The 24,009-nt window shown below is 34.9% G+C and overlaps 1 protein-coding gene across 4 annotated transcripts; it reads left to right on the plus strand.

Moving 5' to 3' along the window:
* The first annotated feature begins 5,482 nt into the window (after nt 1–5,482).
* LOC147514163 (ent-copalyl diphosphate synthase 1-like) lies at nt 5,483–20,537 on the plus strand. Of its 4 annotated transcripts, XM_086597589.1 has the most exons (16): nt 5,485–5,688; nt 5,776–5,790; nt 9,882–9,947; nt 16,810–16,895; nt 16,981–17,281; nt 17,362–17,545; nt 17,776–17,990; nt 18,073–18,193; nt 18,296–18,408; nt 18,508–18,734; nt 18,831–18,946; nt 19,154–19,252; nt 19,331–19,567; nt 19,652–19,775; nt 19,858–20,058; nt 20,159–20,537. In XM_086597589.1, exons 1-16 carry the CDS (start codon nt 5,589–5,591, stop codon nt 20,390–20,392), a joined length of 2,439 nt encoding a protein of 812 aa, XP_086453715.1. In that variant the 5' UTR covers nt 5,485–5,588; the 3' UTR covers nt 20,393–20,537. The 4 variants fall into 4 exon arrangements, with proteins under 4 accessions (XP_086453717.1, XP_086453718.1, XP_086453715.1 ...); XM_086597590.1 differs by lacking the exon at nt 5,776–5,790 and having other exon boundaries at nt 5,486–5,688; XM_086597591.1 differs by lacking the exons at nt 16,810–16,895; nt 16,981–17,281 and having other exon boundaries at nt 5,483–5,688.
* The last annotated feature ends 3,472 nt before the right edge of the window (nt 20,538–24,009 follow it).

Below are 24,009 nucleotides of genomic sequence, written 5' to 3' on the forward strand. Positions count from 1 at the left end.
ACTTCAGAAAGTTATGAACAGTAACGTTATGACAGCTGGTTATAATGAGTTTGTTTTTAGAATGATAGGATTTGTTATTCAGAAAGGACTTGCGGGACAGCTTGTTGCACGTTTGTCCTAATTATTTTTAAAATTCGTTATCAGTATCAATAAAATTTCAAAAAAAAAAAAACTGAAAATTTGTCCGGAATTTTTGATGAAATTGTCGAAAGTTCGGATAGCATGTGGCATGGGTTGTAATAATAGTGTGAAACTTTGTCCAAAACTTCCGATGAAATTGTCGAAATTTCAGATGGCATGAGCTGTGGCATAGATTGTAATAATAGTGTTTGGCGAGAGCAAATTCTACTGTAACTGGGAGAGGAGGGGGGGGGCGCGTTCTTAAAGGATAGAGAGATTTCATCGAGTCTTATCTACTATCTATATACTAAAGCAGAGACCACTAATAAAGGATTTTCTCTCTCCTATGTGGCACTCTAATATGAGAGTTAGTTTTTTTTTTTTTCTCTTATGAAACTCTAATATGAAAGATAATCTTTTCTAATAGCCTACAATCCCACGTACATAGAACATCTTTGGAGAGTTTGAGTGTATTTCTAATTCTTATATTTGGAGAGTTGGAGTGTATTTCCACTTCTTATATATTTGATCAGATAAACAAAATTACTAAAAAAGAGGTGATTTATAAAAGGTAATTTCCTATTACGAATCAAACATTTTTAGTGTTCCAATTCTTATATATTTGATCAAATAAAAAAAAATTACTAAAAATATGTGATTTGTAGAAACTAATTTCCTATTACAAATCATACAATTTTAATAAAGCACCGACTTATTTCGAATATATCCTTAACACAGCCTCAAAACACAGTTAAAAACAATTATACAAAAAATAACATCACAAAATATATAATATAAAATTAAAAAAAAAATAACGGCAAAGCAATAATGACAAATATTTTAAAAAATATATAATACTGAATGAAACTAACGTAAAAAAATAATTAATGGGGAACCAAAAACTGGATGCAAATGCATCAAACTATAACCTCAAATAATATTTAACGAAAAATCGGAAACTTGATGCAAATGCAAGTATTAAATTAATCTTAAAAAGTAATTCATAGAAAATTGGAATATGAATACAACTGCATTAAACTAACCTCAAAGAATAATTAACAGAAAATCAAAACTTTGATACAAATACATCAAACTAACATAAAAAAATAATTGTCGAAAAATCGGAAACTGGATGCAAATACATTGAGCTAACCCTCAAAGATTAAATTAACGGAAAATCGGAAACTGGATGCAACTGCATTGAACTAACCTCGAAGAAAAATTAATTATAAATTAGAAACATGATGCAAATGCGTGAAACTAATCTTAAAAATTAATTAACGGGAAATCAAAAATCGGAAGCTAGATACAAATGCAATTTTATCAAATAATAAATGAGAAATCAGAAACTGGATGAAAATGTATTAAACTAATCTCACAAAATAATTAATGGAAAATCAGAAACTGGATGCAAATGCATTGAACTGGTCTCAAAGAACAATTAACAGGAAATTGGAAATTAGATGCAAATGTATTGAACTAATCGAAAAGAATAATTAACGATAAATCAGAAACTGGATGCAATTACATTGAACTGATCTCAAAAAATAAATAACGGGAATTGGAAATTAGATGCAATTGCATTGAACTAACCTCAAAATATAAATAACGAAAAATCAAAAACTATATGCAAATACATTGAACTAACCTCAAAACATAGTTGGGTTATATTGTGGTAATATCTCGATAAGTATAGTTTTGCATTTAAAATGGTGTTTATCTTATCTCTTTCCGTATGATTGGGAACTCCTTGCTATTCAAGTATCTTCAATATATATGAACTTCACCTTATTAGGCAATCTCACAAAACTTCAATCAAACTTCTATTATTAAACAACAAAATGAAGTTGAAAGATTTTATCAAATGCGAGTTATTTTTTTTTAATGGAGAGTGAGGTTTTCACGTTATAAGAAATTTGATTGAGTGATTAATATAATATTAATATATAATAGTTATGCATATTTGTAAATATTTTTCAGAATAATTAATATAACAACACCCGTTCATAAATAATCTTTGAATATTCCACATAGTGAGTCATGCATAATTTAAATAATAATTAATGGAAAATCAGGAACTGGATAATCTTCGATGATCCTACATAGTAAATCAAGCATAATTTACTTTTTATGTCATGTTTGCAATGACACTACAGATGAATCAGTAGAAGTTGGTATTACACACCACATTGGATAATTAAAAGGAAATCGAAAACTAGATTCAAATACATAATAGAGCTCAAAGAGTAATTAACGGAAAATCGGAAACTTTATGCAAATGCAATAACCTAAACTTAAAAAGTAATTAACTAAAAATCGGAAACTGGGTGCAATTGCATTAAACTGACGTTAGATAGTAACTAACGGGAAATTAGAAATTGAATGAAAATCCCTGAAAAATAGTTAACCGGAAATCGGAAACGGTATGCAAATACATCAAACAAACCTCATATAATAATTAATAGAAAATCGAAAACTGGATGCAAATGCATTGAACTAAACTCAAAAAATAATTAATAGAAAATCAAAAACCGAATGCAACTGTATTGAACTAACCTCATAGAATAATTGGTGGGAAATCGGAAACTAAATGCAAATATATTGAAATAATCTCAAAGAATAATTAACGGAAAATCAGAAACCGGATATAATTGCATCGAACTAACCTTAAAGCATAAATAATCAGAAACTAAATGCAGATGCATTGAACTAACCTTAAAGAGTTATTAACAGAAAATCGAAAACTGAATCCAAATGCAATGAACTAATATCAAAGACTAATTAATTAAACATTGAAAAATGGATGAAACTGCATTGAACTAATCTAAATAAATAATTAACGGGAAATTATAAATTTGATGTAACTGCATTGAACTAACTTTAAAAAATAATTAACGGAAAATCAGAAACTTGATGCAATGCATTAAACTAACTTCAAAGAACAATTAACATACAATCGAAAATTGGATGCAACTGCATTGAACTAACCTCAAAGAATAATTAACGGAAAACTAAAAACTGGATGCAACTGCATTAAACTAAAATCAGAGATTAATTAACGGAAAATCAGAAATTGAATCCAAATGCATTAAAATAGCCTAAAAAATAGTTAACTGGAAATCAGGAGTCGGATATAATCGCATCACACCTCCTCAAAGCATAAATGTATGCTTTTTTAGCCTTCTCACATGAGTAATTAGGAACCCAAAACGAAAGTGAGTTTATAAAAACAAACTCTTACATGTATGCAAACTGTATATAAATTGTAAACTATCGAACTAACCTAGAAAAACAATTAATCGGAAATCGAAAACCGGATCTGAGATATATTGAACTAATCTCAAAGAGTAATTAATGGGAGATTGGAACCTGGATGCAAATGCAATGAACTAATCTCAAATACTAATTAACGAAACATCGAAAATTGGATGCAACTTTACTGAATTAACCTTAATGAATAACTAACGGGAAATCATAAAGTGGATGCAATTGCACTGAACTAACCTCAAATAATAATTAACGGAAAATCGGAAACTTGATGCAACTACATTGAACTAACCTCAAAGAATAATTAATGAGAATTTGAAAACTAGATGCAACGTACTACATTAAACTAATATCAAAGAATAATTAATGGAAAATCATAAACTTGATGCAAATGCATTGAACTAATAACCCTAAAACATATTTGTATTATATGTAGGGGGAATAAATGTCTCGACAAATATAGTTTACATTTTAAGTAGTGTTTATCATAATTCTTTTATTGTGATTGGAAATGTTTTGCTATTCAAGTAGCTTCAATATTATCTTCGCCACATTGGGCATTCTCACAAAACTTCAATCAAACTTCTATTGTTAAACCTAACAATAAAAAGAAGTCGGTAAGTTTTATCAAGGTTTGATGCTTCCTTTTTATAGAGCTATGCATAGTGGTGCAAGAAATTTAAATGAGTAATTAATATAATTTTCATATATCATAGCTATGCATAGTTGCTAATATTTTTTAGAATAATTTAATATAACGGCACCCGTTCGTAGAACACGTTCATATGACAAATCTGTTCAAGTGGGAGTAGTGTATTATTTGAGGATATGGAAACAATCAATCTGTTTTAGTGATTTGTACACATTAGTACGTAAATTTGTGGTGATGATTTACTGCTAAATCACAATAAATCTAATAAAACTATTATATAAGCTAGATCGAGTTTAAGATAATTCTATTTGAAAATTACGGATTAATATCCTAAACTACAAAGTGAAGAGGCTATCTCAATTTGATCCCTTAGTTTCCAAATATTTATGCACCATAATCACTGCTCATTAACGTATTTCGGTTTATTTTTAATAAAAATATATTGTGATTCGAAAATTTGCCACTAAATCACCATAAATCTAAAAAAACTATTATACAAGCTAGATCGAGTTTAAGATAATTCTATTTGAAAATTACGGATTAATATCCTAAACCACAAAGTGAAGATGCTATCTCAATTTAATCTTTTAGTTTCCAAGTACTTATGCACCATTATCGCTACTCATTAATGTATTTCGGTTTATTTTCAATAAAAATATATTATGATTCAAAAATTTGCCGCTAAATCACCATAAATCTAAAAAAATTATTATACAAACTAGATCGAGTTTAAGATAATTATATTTGAAAATTATGGATTAATATCATAAACCACAAACTAAAGAGGCTATCTCAATTTGATCCCTTAGTTTCCAAGTATTTATGCACCATAATCGCTGCTCATTAACTTATTTCAGTTTCTTTTCAATAAAAATATATTCTGATTCAAAAATTTGTGTAAAACATTTTGTGAAAACTTTTTCAGCACACAAAATATTTAATAGATCTCGGGCGTATGCCCGGGTCCAAAATCTAGTGTTCTACTAAACTTAAAGCACGTTTATATTAGACACGTGGGTTAGGAGAGAGAACAGTTAAAGTTGCGGAGGGTTAAAAGTAAAAAGAGAAAAAATCTTTTAAAAGTCGTAAGAGACAAAAAACCACGTAGATACTCTCTCTCTTTCTCTTTTTTCATTCCACGCGCCTCTCTCTCTCTCCTCTCGTATTTTTGTTTTTCAAAACAAAAAACCACGTGTCACGAAATAGGGAACGAACGGACAAAATCGAATACTGATTATTCGGCTAACTCAACCAAGCTCTTACTAGAAATCATACACCACGTGCTTTCCCCAAAAACAAATAAAAATTTCGTAATCCAAAAACAAACAAAAGTTCAGAACTGATATTTTTTGTTTGACAGGTGTTAAGAAATGAAAGCACTTGTCAAACAAATAGCAAGAAGCAGAACAGAGTTACAGTTTATTCGGCTAACTCAATCACGCCACTTATAAAGTTATAAGTAGTAGAGATTTATCATCATTAGTGGTACGGTTTGTCTTAGCCTCATGCATTCCTAGTCGCGCACGTACTAACAACCAACCCAGAGAGAATGATATCCCAGTTACCTCTACCCAGCTTCTCCCCACAATATGTTCCCAAGTCATCAACACTCTTGCTTCCCTTGAGAACTACAATTTCTTTCTTTAATGGTACGTTTCAATACAGATTTAATTAGCAGCTTCGAAAATTAAATTTCAATTCATATTGTTTTGTGATAACTTCCTCCATTCCTCCAGGCGCGGTTGTAGTTGGTATCCTTTTCATCAAGTTCATTAACTACTGTCAACCCAATGGCAAACTTTCGAATTGAAGTTCTTCTTCCATGATTGTAGAACTAACTAAAAAATTCCAATAAATTTTCTGCCTGATTTGTCATATGATGAATTTATGATAGATTGGCGCCGAAAGTTTGTATAAACTATAATCAGTATTGTTTACGGCCTTGAAAACTAGGAGGCAAGATATTTTGTTTAAGTGGTTTGGCTTAAAAGTATGGGGAAGAAGACAACTTCTGGGGGAACAGAAGCTGGAGTATTTGTTTTGTTTGTGGGGGTAATTGGGGTTTTATTATGAAATTAAACATGAAAAACTAATGGTGCGTTCGTTTAACTGGAAGTGGATATGAGGGGTAGAATTAAAATAATCCTTGTGGACCACCTACTCTTAGGGGAGGTCTAGAATTCAATAGAATTAAATTCTAAACAGCTATGGCTTGCTATCAATATCAGTCGTGATGACTGATTAATCACTTGTAAACGGATTACTTTTTTTTTACCAATTTTTAAACTTTTCTCTAGCTAAATTTAATCATCAAATAGACCGATTAATCAGCCAAAATAACCAATTTCTTACTAAATTGAGAAAAAAAAAATTATTAAAAATATCAATTCTCCACCCAAAAAAATACATAAAATTAACGAATTGGATTATTAAATCGTATTAATAATAATATAACCTAATCAACACACAAAACTAAGAGTTTACTTATTTTTCCATCTTTAACGAAAGTTAAATATATAAATTATTGTATTATCTCTCTAATATATATTATATTTTCTCTCTCCTTTTATTCCTTTTAAATGAAAACAGTAGTATCTTGGGCAACTCGAATGTTGGCGAGGTTCGAACCCTCAACTTCTCATATCATCACCCAAAAGTTGACTAACTAAACATGTAGGCACCTGCATACTAGATGAGCCAATTAGGATTCCCCCTCACTAGATATGGAAAATAGGGTCTCCTCCCACCCCCACCCCCACTAGATGAGCCAATTAAGAATCTCTCCCCCCTAGATGGGGAAATTAGGGTGTCCCCCTCCTTCCCAAATAAAAAAAAAAAAAAAAAAAAAAAAAAAAATCAACTTGGTTGAGCGCGTTTTTTTGTGTGCATTTAGGAGGGAGACCCTAATTTTCTATCTAGAGAGGAGGTGGTAACCCTTCTTATTATTCTATTTAAATAAACATAAAACTAAAATTAAAATGGAATATATAATGTGTGGTCTGTTATAGTTTGATCATAGTTCGTATTTTCAAATGGAATCTCATAAATATGTCGAATAGTTTGGTTTTTGAATAAATCAATTCAAAACAATAATATTAGGGCAGGAAAACATAAATTGTTCCCTATTTTAGTCGAAATATGTCAAAATTGAAATTCAATTTTTGGAACTATCGACGATAGTCCATACATCCTGAACTATGTATTTGGTAGATAATATTGGGATGATATAATAACTTTATATATAATGTATAATAAAATGGATTACACATTATTACCCCTCATTGTACAATGTGATTTATATTTATTTTTTTACCATATATTTAAATATTTTTTTCAAAAAACACCATTAAAACTAGGGTGTGTATGGGTATCCGATTACTTGAAACTGAACCAAACCGAACCAGAACTGGAACCGTTTATAGTAGTTTTGGGTCTTAAAATGTTTGACCTATTAAAAGCGGGTCTTCAAGAACCGAACTGATAAAGAACCAAACCCGTTAAAATCGAATAGTGAAAAATTGGTGGGTACCCGAACCGATTATTATGATTTTGATATATAAAATTTAGTATTATATTATACTAAATAAATGCAAACTCAAACATTATAATATATAGTTTGCTTGTATTTTTAGGTGTAAAGTCTACTAAATATATAGAGGTAGCATAATAGTGAATGTATGTTATTAAATGCATACATGTTTTGTAACATTACATTGAACACGTGTATTACAAATATTAATAATAATGTCAGCGACTACATGTACATATACTATGAATTAATTAATGCACTGTATATATTAACTAATAAATGTGTACATTATAACATTTATATAAGTGCACGTGCTTGATATATTACACATGTATATATGTATATATATGATAATAAATGCGTGTAATGCTAACAATTTAGTGTGTGATATATATTTATATAAGACGTATGTATGTACGTATACTATAATGTACACGCGTTTGATTTGAAATGCAAGTTAATACATACGTATAGTATGTACAATTTATTAGATTTATTTAGAGTTTTTAGAAAATTTTCAAAGATTATTGAATTTATGACCAGTACAAGTGTTATTGTCGCACTAAAAACCAACTTTTATATCAGTTATGTAATTATAAACATAATTTTAGTAATAATAATGTATAATTCGAGAAGGGACCGAAACCCAAACCGGAACCTAATGTGTATGGTTATGGATTTTTTTAAATATAAGAAAAAAACCGAAAAAACCGAACCCGGTAGAAACTATTAAAATAAAACCGATTGAACCCGAAACCAATAAAAACCGAACCAAAACCGATCCATAAACACCCCTAATTAAAACCAACTTCACACGACACATTTGCGTAAAACGCTCGTAGGGCGTGCACAATACTAATACTAGTATATTAGTATACGAGTATGCGAACCGTGCTACGCATCGGTGTTTTTTCAAATCTTTAGACCTGTCGCTCTAACATAATATAAAACATTAGGAGGGATTGAATATAATTTGAGTGACGTGAATGAGGTTTTCTAAATTATTTTAAATAATATGAAACTAATTCTAATTTCGATAAGTGAGAGAGTTTTTAGTAAATTGTTTAAAAATGAGGGAGCTGATTAGAATAATTAAGGGAGGTGGTTGTAAAATCATAAAATAGAGAGATTACAAATACACAGTTCGGTTGAGAAATTTTCCTCCTAAAGATTCGGCTATCATATAGTGTAGAGATGTTATTTTCTGCCTTTTTTTGTTTTATTATTGGATTTTTTTTACGTACTCAAAAATTTATGATTGATTAATCACGATACAGCAATAAAAGTATGCATCAAACTAGTCACATCTCTTAAGACTTAAGAGGACGTCGGTACTACATAATGTGGACTTCATTTTATATAGCATACTGTCGTGTTTAATTTTATTCTTCCGTCACATTAAATATATATAGTTGAGAAAAAATTCACATTTTCAAAAAATGTGCATGCTAACTTCTCATCTTTAGTATGATTTTATTTTTTTATATTTTTATTTTCGACTATAGTTAGTCGAGTGGCTTGCCCCAATATACCTAGCCAGCTAAGCTTTAAGTGATGGCGAAACAACTTGAAGAAAAGAGAAGTGTGTGTGTGGTGGACTGGTAAAGCAAGTTTTATGGAAGGATTGAAAATCAAGACTTATTGACGTATTTCAGATTTCTAAACTGAAAAGCAAGCAGCACCTAAAGCACGCTTGAATGGGGACACTATATCAAGATGTACACTAGTAGTATCACTTCCTAACATATTTATAAGTTGTACATACACTAATACACTATATTTAGGTTTATAATCCCCTCCTCCAAGATGAGTTAAGTGATAATAATCTGTGGATATTATCTACTAACTATAGATAATATCTCTACAAAAATAATTCATTTCATTTGGAAATCTCTAATTAACTAATTAAAAATCATTGTCAACTTTGAATTTGTTTTAACGTACGGTTCAGATTTTTCGATTTTACAATCATCTTTTAACATAGTTAAACATGATCAAATGAGTTAAATGAGTTGAAATTTTATAGAGATGATATTCATGGTTATAATTCACGTTGTACGTAAAGTTGTGGACATCGTTTAAAATGTATGGTAAACGAAACCTACACTATATATATCGGAAAAAAAAAACCCCCCTTATAAATATGTAAATACAGAATCTTAAATTTTATTACTTAATAAAAATTTCGGTACAAATATTTTAATTCGTAGAATTGTTTTTGTTGTGACGTATACATCTTTTTATAATTTCCAAAGTATATAAAGAGTTACAAGTTTCATTGAGCATACCAATTTTTTTCTTTTCTTTTATCAGGTATCTCTAGGGTATCGACAAGGGAAACAACAATAAATAAAGGCTTTCATATAGTCTGTGGTAGTGGTAATGATTTTATCATTTTCTATTTTTATTGAATATATTCACCTACAAGCTCGCTGCAATTCCTTTATAAATAGCAATTCTGATCCTTCTAAATACACACTTGTTAAAACCAATAATTGTCATCACATTGTTATATATATGTGTTCTTCTTCAAGCTATGCATGCATATATTACTGAGAAGATAAGTAATTAAGATGTTGTTGAAATTACCCGCCTATGTCTATCATCGAGTCTCCTCTTTATATCTCAACAAAGTTTGAGCTTATGGAGTGTTTAGGACTCTCCTTTGTAGTCTGCCAATGGGTACAGGTCCATTACCTAGGCCAGGTCCAAATGCCCTGTTCATAATGGATACGGTCCAAGCCGATTGGCTCAGCTCTATTTAAGCCCAATGGCTTACCTCCATTGAAAACCGGTACCGGCCCATGGTTAACCTTTCCTGGCACACAAGACAAAAGCCAAATGCAGGGATGTTTATAAATTGAGATACAATTCTACAGTAGAACTACAACGGTTTGGAGAACTCTTCTCTTTGTTAAAACTTGATCTCTCATCCAATTTAGGGATTTGATCTTGTTATGTGTATTGAAATGTGGAAGTGTTTCCCTCATATCTATTAATATCCAAACAACCAGACTAACCACGTTTCTTCTATATAGTAATGTATAATAGATACTCTGAGCAACGAGTTTGAAAACTTAAAACAAACCGGTGCATATGTAGCACGGTTCGCCATACTTGTTATTTCTAGTGTAAGCATTTTTATCTTGGGTAAAAATAAAGTAGATGGCACCGTTACTTTTCTAAAATTTTAGTAATACCAAAATAAGCATAGATATCACTTTTGTCTCAAATGCTCTCAGATGTGGAAGCCGTCTTGTCTTGGATCCTATGTATATTAGATTGCTTCTCACTTATTAATGTTGAGGCCTTTTGAGTGAAAACCTCACACCCATATATGGGCAGCCTTTAAAATTGGGTCTTTGGGTGACTTAAAGTGGGGACAATATCGACATGTGTTAAGTGTTGGGGCGTTACAAGTGGTATCGAAGCCGATAATGACTATGTCGAGGCCTTTTGAGTGAAAACTTCACACCCATATATGGACAGCCTTTAGAATTGGGTCTTTGGGTGACTAAAGTGGGGACAATATTGACATGTGTTAAGTGTTGGGGTGTTACAAGTGGTATTGTAGAATTAAACAACTAATTAAAGAGACAAGACACAAGAATTTATAGTGGTTCGGTGCCAATGCGGCAGCCTACGTTCACGGGAGAAGAAAAGTTTATTGCTTTATTGATTTCTTAGGGTTCTATTATATATATATATATATATATATATATATATATGCACAACACAAGTGCACAAAATCGTGTATATTCTAAGAATGGAGTCTTCCATTTTATAGAAACACCTCAAACTTGTCATGAACCGACTGAGCGCGCACGTGCCTTCATCATGTGCAACTGAAGCGCACACGCGTTGTCTCTTTCTTCTCCCACAATCCCCTTCAAGTTGGTGCGAAGATATCCAGCGAACCTAACTTGGAGAGTATATCATGGAACTTGGAAGCTGGAAGTCCCTTGGTAAAAATGTGTGCAAGCTGTTGGTCATTTCGAACAAAGGAGGTAGTGACAATGTTAGACTGCACTTTTTCACGCAAAAAAATGATGATCCAACTTCAATATGCTTAGTTCTCTCATGAAACAACTTGGATTTGCGACAATGTGCATAGCGACTTGATTATCACAAAGAAAGTGTAGTTGGCAAATGCAAACCAAAACATAAATCCTTCATAAAGAGCGAAGTCATATGATTTCACGGTGGTGGAAGCCATAGCCCTATACTTTCGAAAGACTAGAACGAGCCACTACATTCTGTTTGAATCTTTGGTATTCGACTGCATTCATATGTGGAGTCCTTGGAGCATGCATAAAACAACTAACCAAGCTTACTGCATAAGAAATATCCGGTCGGATAATAGTTAAATATATTAGTTTACCAACTAATCGCTGATACTGACCAATGCCAGTAAGAAGATCACCGGTGTTGTCCAACTTGGCTACACAGTCAGTTGGAGAATCAGATGGTTTTACCCCCAACTTTCCTTCTTCACTCAAAAGATCCAACACATACTTTCTTTGATTAAGAAATATACCTCTTTTTGAATAAGCAATTTCGATCCCAAGAAAGTACTTCATAATACCCAGATCCTTGATGGCAAATTTCTTGTGCAGTAACTCCTTAAGCTTAGAGATTTCAATATGGTCATTACCTGTGATAACTATGTCATCAACATAAATAAGAACAACCACCAAGCCTGACCTGCTAGACTTAACAAATAAGGAAAGATCAACATCACTCCGCTTAAGACCGGTCATAGCTAGAACAGAACTGAGCTTGGCATACCACGCTCGTGGAGATTGTTTAAGTCCATAGAAAACCTTTTTTAACTTGCATACTAATCCAACCTTAGTCTCCTTCGGATGTCCAGGTGGGATGCTCATATACACTTCTTCTTTAAGATCGCTGTGTAAGAATGTATTTTTAACATCCATCTGAAACAATTTCCAGTTTTGATTTACAGCTAGAGATACAATAACTCTAAACGTGTTCCTCTTTGCAGCTGGTGCAAAAGTCTCCTTGTAGTCCTGACCATATGTTTGGGTGAATCCCCTTGCAACAAGTTGTGCTTTAGACCTCTCTAAGGAACCATCACTGTTGAACTTGTTTCTGAACACCCAACGACAATCAACTGTTTTCTTTCCGTAAGGTAGCATAACAATCTCCCAAGTTTTATTCTCATTTAGAGCACGAAGTTTTTCTTACATCGCCTTTCTCCATACCGGACGAGAGTTAGCTTCTCTAAAGTTCTAGGGTTCTTGCACATCATCGACTGTACTCAAGAAAACATGATGAGATGAAGTGATATTGGCATACGTTATAAACTCCTATAGAGGATATGAAACATCATGCAATGAATAAAAATTCCTGTGAATCAATGGGGGATGCAGTTCTCTATCAGATTTATAGTAATCCTTGAGAGTTACTGGAGGTCGTCTCTCTCGTTCCGATTGTCGAGAAACTGGAGGTGCTGGAGTAGCTGGAGGAGCTATAGGAGCTTAAATGCCAGCCCGTATTGTTCAAAGATGGAAGCTACCGCCTTGTCCATAGGAAATTAAAATTCGAGTTTTAGGAAATCGCCCCTTGGTTGTTTAGTATATGAGTCGTCAATACTTCTACGTAGAAGATATAACTTCGTGAGGGTTCAATAACCTCGGGGGAACTATATCTTCACCAACCACTAGTACAGGAACTATATCTTCACCAATTTGAACGATATATTCACCAACTTCTGGGAGAGGTTCCAAATCCATAACACTCCCCGCGGACCGATTCGAGCCACAACCAATCCACGAAAAAAGGTTCAGATTCCACAAATCGTACATCATGAGAGATAACCAGTTTTCTTGTCGCCGGATTGTAACATATGTAGCCTTTTTGTGTGGTAGAATAACCAAAAAAAATACATCGAGTAGCCCGAGCATCGAATTTATCTCAATGAATAGCTTGCTGATGCACATAACAAACACACCCAAACACTTGCAGATGAGAAAGATCCAACGGCCTAGATTTGAGCACTTCCAATGGGGATTTAAAGCCAAGAACCCGACTGGGAAGTTGATTAATCAAATAAGCAGCGGTTAAGACACCATGATACCAGTAATGCTTAGGAACATTCATGCCCAACATAAGAGCACGAGTGGTCTCCAAAAGGTGTCTGTTTTTTCTTTCAGCCACGCCATTCTGCTGAGGTGTTCCAACGTAGCTAGTTTGATGAATTATCCCATGGTTACGAAGGTAATCAGGTAACAGACCTTTGCAAAACTTAGTGCCATTGTCAGATCTAAACATCTTGGTTTTTGCACCAAACTGATTAGTAACCATAGTGTGAAAAGCTTTAAAAACATTCACAACCTCCGTCTTTGATTTCAACAAATATAACCATGTAGTACAAGATTTATCATCAATAAACAACACAAAATACTTATAGCCATCATAAGAATTAACGGGAGCAGGTCCCTATAAATCAGAGTGGATTAACTCAAACAAATTATTAGACATAGAATACGAGATTGGAAAAGGGAAATGAGTTTGTTTAGAAAATTGACAAACATCACAAACATCATTAGAGTTTATAGAAACATGCGGAAACAAATTTGACAGGACATGACTAGATGGATGCCCAAGTCTTTTATGAAAAATGCGACTCTCAAGTAACCCACTAGCTTGACACGCCCTTTTATTCGACTTCAACAAATAGAGCCCATTGGAATAAATTCCTTCACCAATCATCCTCTTCGACTTTCAATCCTGAAAGACGACAGAGTTAGGAGAAAAAATGACATCACAATTTAAAGAATTTGTAAGTTTGCCAACAGATAGAAGTTGGATAGGGAACGAAGGAACAACTAGAACTTCACTCTTGAGACTTTGATTATACAAATTCACTTAACCATTACCTAGAATGGGAACGGTGGATCCATTGGCTATGGAAATATTATGTTTGTCGATTTTGGACACAAAATTATGGACAGAGGTAGGGCAATTAGCCATATGATTAGTAGCCTCCGAATCAATTATTCACGAGTTACTATTTTCTGGCATAGTAAAATAGGCATGTAAATTACCTGACACATGAGTTGAGACATACTGACCTTTGCTAAATGGCATGGACTTAGTGAGTTGTTGGAGAATTTGACTCAACTGATGACTAATATCTGAGTTGGACATTGATGTTTCGGCTACTGCTGCATGCTATTTCTTGGACAGTTCCTTTTCCTTTTTCAGATGTGGATATAATTCCCAACAGTGGTCCTTGGTGTGCCAGTTTTTTCAACAATGATCACAGTGAGACAGTTCCCGTTTTTCCTTACCTTTTTCAAATCCCGGTGACTTCTTTCAAAAATCGTTTTTTGCAAGTAATACAGTAGATTCATAAATTGAGGACTTCACCTCGGAGTTCATAGTTTTCTTCCTTGTTTCCTCTATCTGAATAGTTGCACAAACAGCAACAAGTGTTGGAAGAGTGCTTTCCATTAGACTATTGCTTTCCAAATTCTCATATTCTGGTTTAAGACTACGAAATATGGTGAATATTTTATCCTCTTCAGCCCATTTCAAAAGAGACTTAGCATCTGTGGTATGTGGACGATATATGTTTAACTCATCCCACAATTTCTTCAAATTCCCAAGGTGTTCTGTAAAAGTCTTCTCACCATGTTACAAAGCACCGATTGCGAGTTGAAGTTCAAAAACACGGGCATAATTGTTATGGTTTCTGTATAAATCTTCAATTGAATCCCACATCTCCTTTGCAGAATCAGAGAAAGTAAAAATTCCAACAATAGTTGACTCCATAGAATTGAGTAACCAAGATCGAACAAGCTGATCATTGGAAACCCAATTCTCAAATTCGGCATCATCAATGGCAGGACAAACCTTTTGCACCATTAATGAACCCTAATTTCCTCTTGCCACCCAGAGATAGCGAAACAGCCCTAGACCAAGGTATATAGTTTGTTCTATTCAAGAGAATTGATGGTAGCTTCCACCAGGATTAGAATCAGTCTCTGTTGTTACAGCAGACTTTGGGTTTGGTTTTGGATCTGACATAGTATATTGTGTTTATCTAGATTGATTTAGATGAGAGGTTAAGCGCTCCGCTCTGATACCATGTAGAATTAAACAACTAATTAAAGAGACAAGACACAAGAATTTATAGTGGTTCGGTGCCAATGCGGCAGCCTACATTCACAAGAGAAGAAAGGTTTATTGCTTTATTGATTTCTTAGGGTTCCATTATATATATATACACACACACACACACAACACAAGTGCACAAAATCGTGTATATTCTAAGAATGGAGTCTTCCCTTTTATAGAAACACCAATATCGGTCGAACTTGTCATGAACCCGGAAGGCCAAGACGCCTTCATCATGTGCAATTGAAAGCCGCGATGCTTGTGCCTCTTTCTTCTCCCACATGTATCAAAGCTGATGATGACTCTCTCCTAAGGTGGTGGGATTGTGCTACCCTGGATTGGGTTTAGACGTACCCACATCTATTTCTTGGATCCTGGTTATATTCGATCGATTACCATTTACTAATGTTGATGCCTTTTGAGTGAAAACCCCATGCCCATATATTTGAGCAGGCCTTTGGGGTGATGTAAGTGAAGACAATATTGCCGTGAAAACCACACACCCATATTTGGGCAGGCTTTGGACCTAGACCTTTGAGTGACGTAAGTGGGGACAGTATCGACATAAGAGTTTTCGCTCAAAAGGCCTCGACATTAGTAAGTGGTAGTCGATCCAATATAACCAAGATCCAAAACGGCTTCCTAACAGATGTGAGACTAAACCCAATCGAGGATATCACAATCCCAGCCATCCTCCGCTCCGATACCAATTGTAAGGGCCTACTACCACATAATCAATAATGTCGATATTATCCCCACTTATATCAGCCAAGTCCAAAGCATGCCCATGCATGGGTGTGGGGTTTTAAATCAAAAGCGACCTCGACATTAGTAAGTAGAAGTTGATCAAATATAACCAGGATCCAAGACGGCTTCCTAACAGATGTCCAGATGTGGGACTAAACCCAATCCAAGGTATCACACATAGCTCTTAAACAAAGAAAGATAAGAATAGGTGACATTACTGAGAACTTAATATATTTTTTATTTTATTTTTTTGTGAAGTTCGAAAGAAAGCCTAATGTATATAAGCATGCTGTAAGAATAATTCTCCGTCACCTAAGCACATATGAACTTCCATGTACGTGTAACACAGGTTCATCACAATATATTTATGTACCAGCCACCCAACTGCCAAAAAAGGATTTCAAAGCAAACAAAGAAAATGGAATAGCTCAACAGGTCATTACTATATTTTCATACAATATGCATATGAATTTGCATTGTCTTAATTTCCCGGTAAACTTAACTGATGCCCCGGTTGAAGGTTTCTGAGTTGAACAAGATTGGCGAACAAGTAGAGGTCATTAGGGCGAAGTTACAATCCGTTGACGATGGCGAACTAAGTGTCTCGCCGTATGACACAGCATGGGTGGCACTAGTCAAAGATATAAATGGAAATGATGCTCCTCAATTTCCCTCTAGTCTGGAATGGATAGTCAATAATCAATTTCCTGATGGTTCATGGGGTCATAGTTTTTTCTCTGCTTATGACCGTTTAAGATGCACTTTGGCTTGCGTAGTTGCACTCAAAACTTGGAACTGTGACCAAGAGAAATGGGAAAAAGGTAACAAAAAGGAATATCACACATGGCTTCATTGGAAATATCCAATATGGTTTTTTTACTCTATTTTATTCTTTTACTAGGAATGTCCTTTCTTGGACAATATTTGCATAAGCTTAATGATGAAGATCTTGAGCACCAGCCGAGCGGTTTTGAAGTTGCATTTCCTACTCTCATTGAGATGGCTCAGAAATTGGGATTAGAAGTTTTACAGGATCCTACTGTTTTGCAAGATTTATATGCAAAAAGGGAACTTAAATTGAAAAGGTAAGCATTTTTATTTGTATATTCTACTCATCAACATTTTTTCCAAGTATTGTAGTATGGTGCTTGATCAAAGTCATAGAAAAAGGTCTCACCTTCACAGCAAGCGTATATCCTAGTAGAAGATAAGTTAGATCATCAGAAAAGGATGCCTTCTTGTGTGCTTCAAAAACTACCATCACAGATTTACATATATATGTTTACATGCCTTTCGAGCTATATTTGCTATGTAGGATACCAATGGAAGTGCTGCACAATGTACCTACAACGCTACTATACAGTCTTGAAGGAATCCCTGATTTAGACTGGGAGAAACTTGTCAAGCTGCAACACAAAAATGGTTCATTCCTATGTTCGCCATCCTCTACGGCTTATGCTCTCATGCAAACAAAAGATAAGAAGTGTCTGAAATATCTTACAGAAGTAGTTGAGAGATTCAAAGGAGGAGGTAAACTTTAACTGCTACCGTTAAATAATTTTTCTGCACAATATTGCTCCTTCGAATTTTAACAATGGATTTCGTTGTATAGCACCACATTGCTACCCAATGGACTTATTCGAACGTCTTTGGATTGTTGACCGCTTGGAGCGCCTAGGAATTTCACGATATTTCAAGTCAGAAATCAAAGAGTTCCTTGAATATGTGTACCGGTATAGTAATTATTTACCTGATGAGTATATAAAGTGTACAACTACTTTGGATTGGCTTTGTACTAGTTCATGTTCCACTTGCCTGACATCACTATTTGACAGATTTTGGACGCCTAATGGAATTAGTTGGTCTCGAGATACTATCGAATTTGATATTGATGACACGTCTATGGGTTTTAGGATGTTACGCTTACATGGTTACGATGTTAATGCTAGTAAGTTGACAAACAGTTTTCTTAAGTATTATTAGAGAATAATACATGATTTCCAGGCCATTTGTGCAATGACAATTAAGTTCTCTGTATTTGTTGCAGATGCATTTCAACATTTTGAGAGAGACGGTCAATTCTTTTGTTTCGTTGGACAAACAAGCCAAGGAATTACAGAAATGTTAAGCTTATACAGAGTTTCTCAGGTTCTATTTCCGAAAGAGCAGATCCTTCAAGAAGCAAAGGAGTTTGCGTCTAAGCTTCTAAGAGAGAAACAGAGTCTTGGACAAGTTTTAGATAGGTGGATAATCACAAAGGACTTAGTAGGAGAGGTAATCTGGAAAAATATCTGTGTGCCTAATTGATTGGTTATTTGTAGACAACCAGACATCTAACAGAATAGAGTGATCTTTCATCGAATCTATCAGGTAGAATATAACCTGTGTGTTCCATGGTATGCAAACCTATCTCTTATAGAGACAAGGTACTACCTTGACCAGTACGGTGCAGATGATGATGTTTGGATTGGAAAAGTACTATACAGGTAATTGATATATTCATATACACTCTTTTGATAAGTAACGCTGTTTAGCTCGGCCATGTAATAATTTCTTAAGGATGCATGGGCTCGGCCAACTCCAACCCTCCATAAAATTCCACTACAGACTTCAATTATAAAACAATGTGGGGATTTTTTTGACTTTATTAAGATAATCAATAGAACTAAAGTGATCATATTGACTTGTTGAAGGATGTATAACGTAAGCAACAACCATTACCTTGAGCTTGCCAAATTGGATTATAATCATTGCCAAAAGATGCATCAAATGGAGTGGGTTGATATCCAAGAGTAAGTTACTTTACCATCATTTTCTCAACAAATAAACAATGCAAAAATGTAAAAATAATAAGTACAAACTTCATGCAGTTGGTATGAAGAGTTCAACCTGAGAGATTTCGGGATTAGTAATGATGAACTACTCAAAGCCTACTTCCAAGCAGTGTCTAGTATATTTGAGCCAGAGCGAGCAACTGAGCGACTTGCCTGGGCTCGGTCGACAGTACTGGTGAAAGCCGTTTCCTTTTACTTCAAGGCAATCTCGATTGAGCAACAAAGAACTTTCATAGAAGCTTTTCATTATAGTAGTGTCCATAGTAACGACAGGTACATCAATTATAATGTGATCTTATCATCTAACCACAATTTCAAGGATAACACTTTGAGATACTAAACTAGTTTTGGTTGCAGGAAATTGGATACCAATGGAATTAGGAATGAACTTGTAGAGGTCATACTCAAAACCTTGAGTGATATCGGATTCAAAATCCAAGAGGTGCACGGGACAAAAGTAGACCACATTCTTAAGAATTTTGTAAGTGCATGTACTGTCCCTTGACAGCAACCCAAGACTATTATGATTATTTATCTAACCTCCGTTTTACTTCAATTTACAGTGGAACGCATGGCTGTGGAATTCGCAAACTCAAGAAGACAAGTACCTTGTCCCTAACAATGAAGCAGAGCTCTTAGTGTGTACTCTGCAGTTGTGCGCTGACCTGTACTCATTAGATCTCACATCTCAACCCGAGTATGTCTACTTCACAAGCTTAACCAATAAAATATGCAACCGCCTTTGTCAAAACCAAAACTTCAAGGTTCGAGCTTCTACTATTTCTTATTTGGCTTTGCATATTATATATTTATGTATAAGAAATTTTTGGACCCTTTATGATTAAAATTACTTTGCACCCCTAGGCTGGATGGAAGGAAAACAACAACGAGGAAATGACTATCGACAAGCCAGTGGACTCAGTACAACTAGATATGCAACAACTTTTACAGCATGTACTGAGGAGAGATGGTGGAATACATCCGGAGATTAAACAGACATTTTTAACTGTCGCAAAGAGCTACTACTACACTGCCCACTGTGAGCCTACGACCATCAACCGCCATATTTCCAAAGCACTATTTGACGCAGTACTTTGATGTTGTTACTCAACAGTTCAAGGTAAACTAATTCAAAGGTTTTGGTTGTGTTTCCTTCGCGGTAAGCCTTGTACTTGATAGCAGGGTGTAATGTGAGTAAATAAACTGTAAAGTGTTACAATAAATTTCTTTTGTACTAGCTGCATAATATGATCCTCATTATCAAATTTTGCAATAGTGGAAGCAGCCTCCATCAGAAATTTAAAATTACCACTAGCTGCAAAGTTTTGAGGATATCCTTTCCAAGATCCTGGGTTATGAGCAAGAATCATATCGTCCTGCCTCTCAATGTACTTTACCAGAAAATTGAATTTCTTTTCTTCTCTTTTAGTTTATTTTTTCTTTTAATTTGGTTGTTGCCAAGATCTTCATATTATGCTAAAGGTATATTGTGTTGAAGAATGAAAGCAAGATGGATTGTACATTTTGCTTACTTATGTTGTATGTTGAAAATGTTAATCAACCTACTCCCTTCCCACTGAAAGTTAGAAATGTGTATATTTTCTATAAGTGTTGAGGAAAACGATACCAATCGATCCCACTAAGATAGTTTGTACTTGGACAATCTACCACTCCAATAAAAAAAATCTAATATTTTACTACAACTGTAGGGGATTTTTCGAGTTTTCCCTGATTTTCCTCTGTGCCGTGTGATCTTGGAACCTTTAAATGAATGGAGAAGGGATGAGATGATTGTGAGTTCAGGGTTGAACCGTTTGACGGCTGCCTACATATCTCCTTGTTTATTATAGAGAATCAAACCCTATTTTGCGTAGTTCCTAAGAGCGAATCACTTTTGTTTATATAGGAAGAGCTACGAGAGTCCTAGGGCTAGGGCTGTCTTCACCACTTGTGAGTTCCCTTCCATCTTTGGACTCTGCCTTCCTATTAGGATTCCTCTTCTTATAGAAGTCTGAATCTAGACCATATCTTACGAGAGGTAAGTTTCTTTGTTGATAATAATGTCCCATCATGTATGAGAAGATTATATCTCAAAAAGAAACTCCTTAGATATGTCATCAAGATTCCTTCCTTATCATTAAAGATCGCCATCTCCAGTTTCCATCTGTTCAGGAACTGTCTATATCAGTTCCTAACGACTGGGTAACTGTTATGCTTGAAGGCGGTCAGTCATGTGCTTGACACATGCCCACTAAACACTCGTACTGAGCACGAGATCACTTACTCACAGAACTGATTCAATGGTCCTCGTCTCATTCTGGACATATATAGTCTTAGGTTATTTCTAATACACGTGTTATCTGTTTAGTGACGGGAAATCTCCCTACAGATGCCCCCGCCCGTGCCAGCTAGCACGTGGGCGCTTGAAGCGACGCTGCTTTTGGTGCAAGAATCCTTTTCCAAAACTGTTTGTTGGAACTGCTGATGTATCCAACTGATTAAGGCTCTGAAAAGACGGTTCGAACAGACACGCAGTTTCCCAAAAAAGGTAATGATGACAGTTTCATCCCGAAAAGACGCACCGCTTGGGCTTATCCTAACCGTCCGTCTTATCTGTATATAAAGTATATGGGGAGAGAACTTTCATTATCTCTTCTGCTACCTTTTTCATACTGAACCTTTTGATATCCCGCTAGGGTTTAACCAAAACTTGAAACTTTACCTCTTTTTCGATTATGAATTTCAATTGGTCACTTATAAACTTTGGAGATCTTTCCTCTCTGGAACAGATCCGTGAGAAGTTCCACATCCCTGAAGATATCGGACTGGAGTGGGGGAGGTTATCTGATGAGTTGGCCTACAAGGAGGTGACGCTCATCACTATTGGTCAACTTAGGGCCAGACTTACTCTTCCCCTCCACCTATTGCTGAGAGAGTGTCTGATCCACTTCAATCTTGCTCTTGGATAGGCAGCACCCCTGTTCTACAAAATTGTCATGTATTCTGCCCTTCTTGCCAAGAGACACGGATTCGCTCTGAACCATTGGGTGTTTGGTTATTTTTATGAGGTCCGACGTATTCGAGACCAGTCCTTCTACTACCTCATGACAAGAGACAAAAACTCTCCGATCGTCTTTTTTGACGGAAAGCAAAGTGACGAAGGCTGGGCTGACCACCATCTCCATGTTGGGTGATGCGTGAGACATTCGTCCTTCTGATGATGATTGTGAGCCTATGGGAATTCCTATTCCTAGAAAACACACCCATGCTCCAACCAGTAAGTTTTCTTACTCAGGTACTTTATAACTTGATATAAGAGTCTTTTGCCTGAACTTCTTTGCTATTTTTTCTTAGATGACTCTTCTCCTTAGAACCAATTAACTGCAACTGGCGCTGCTGATATCTACACTTTGCGATCTAAAGATATGAAATGTCATTTCCGTTCGGTGTAGACTCAAGTCTTTACTCACGTCTTCGTGTGTTTAGCTCGAGTATGGGTTCGATCCAACCTAAATTCTAGGACAACATACAACTTTCTTATGCTCTAAGTAGGGAAACTAGTGAGTAAGTTTCATATTGGATTACTAGCTAAGTTTAATTTTGTTGTTTAAATCCTAACGGACGCTTAAAATTGTGAAACACAACAAAAATGAAAAAGAACTAAGATTTTCATAAGATATTCTAAGAGAAAAAAGAGGTGGAGGATCATTCTATTAATGCAAGGTCTTATTAACTTCTCTTAAAATTGGATTACTACCTTCTCTAAGCTGTTTTGGGTTCATTATCAAACCCGAACCGGCTTGAGCGTCAATCCTTAGCGAGATGAACTCATCTCTAAGTCCATTTCCCTAGCATAAGAAGTTGAACTGGGATTTTATCTCTGAAATCCTATCTCAACTCCTGGACTCATACAACATAATCCTGTTAACTATGAAAATAAGAGGTTAGAGAAGACTCGCGCGCACGGCTAGCCCAGGCATAAAAAGGGAGGCGCACGGGAGTCCTTCTTAATTTCCTGGTCTCAAGTTTGGCCGGACACTACCATTTTGGGGTAATGTGCTATATGTGCCCTTAAGTCCAGGCAGTGAATCCTACTTCTAAGAAATTTCTATGAATCCTCACATGAGCATCATTAACCTTCCACCTTGGAGGGTTTTAGCTCATGATCCTAGGATTGTTTTAAAACTACAAGAAAGATATGTAAATGAGAGATGAGAAAGAAGTAAACAAGATGTAACAACCTGTTTTACCTAATGAAGAAAGTAGTTTATTCAAGAACTAGAAGTTGGTTTTCACCATTAACATGTTACAAGCTTTTTACTAAAAACCAAAACCTAACTACTAAAACAAGGAATGGAAAAAGGAAAAACAAAACAAGGAAGTAAATGGAGTGAATGCTTTCTTTTTGTTTTCTTCCTCTCATTTTAGAGCATTCTCCTTCCATCCCACGTGAAACACACACACACATTTAATTCCTTCTTATCCACAAAATCAAAACAAAGTGACACCTTGTTTTGTTTTCACTATTAGCACTTAATCTCATCTAACCTCATTAATTACATGCAAGGTGTCACTTTTGCACCAATTATTTGCATCTTTGTCTTGACTTGCATGATGACTCATCAATTCTTGCGGGCCCGCATAGTGAGTCCATGTGTAGTGTTCAGTGGTGGTCTGGTCTTTTGACATTTTTGCAACTTCCCACCTATGCATAG

Source organism: Coptis chinensis, chromosome 3, assembly GCF_015680905.1.
Source record: "Coptis chinensis isolate HL-2020 chromosome 3, ASM1568090v1, whole genome shotgun sequence".
NCBI classification, from domain to species: domain Eukaryota; kingdom Viridiplantae; phylum Streptophyta; class Magnoliopsida; order Ranunculales; family Ranunculaceae; genus Coptis; species Coptis chinensis.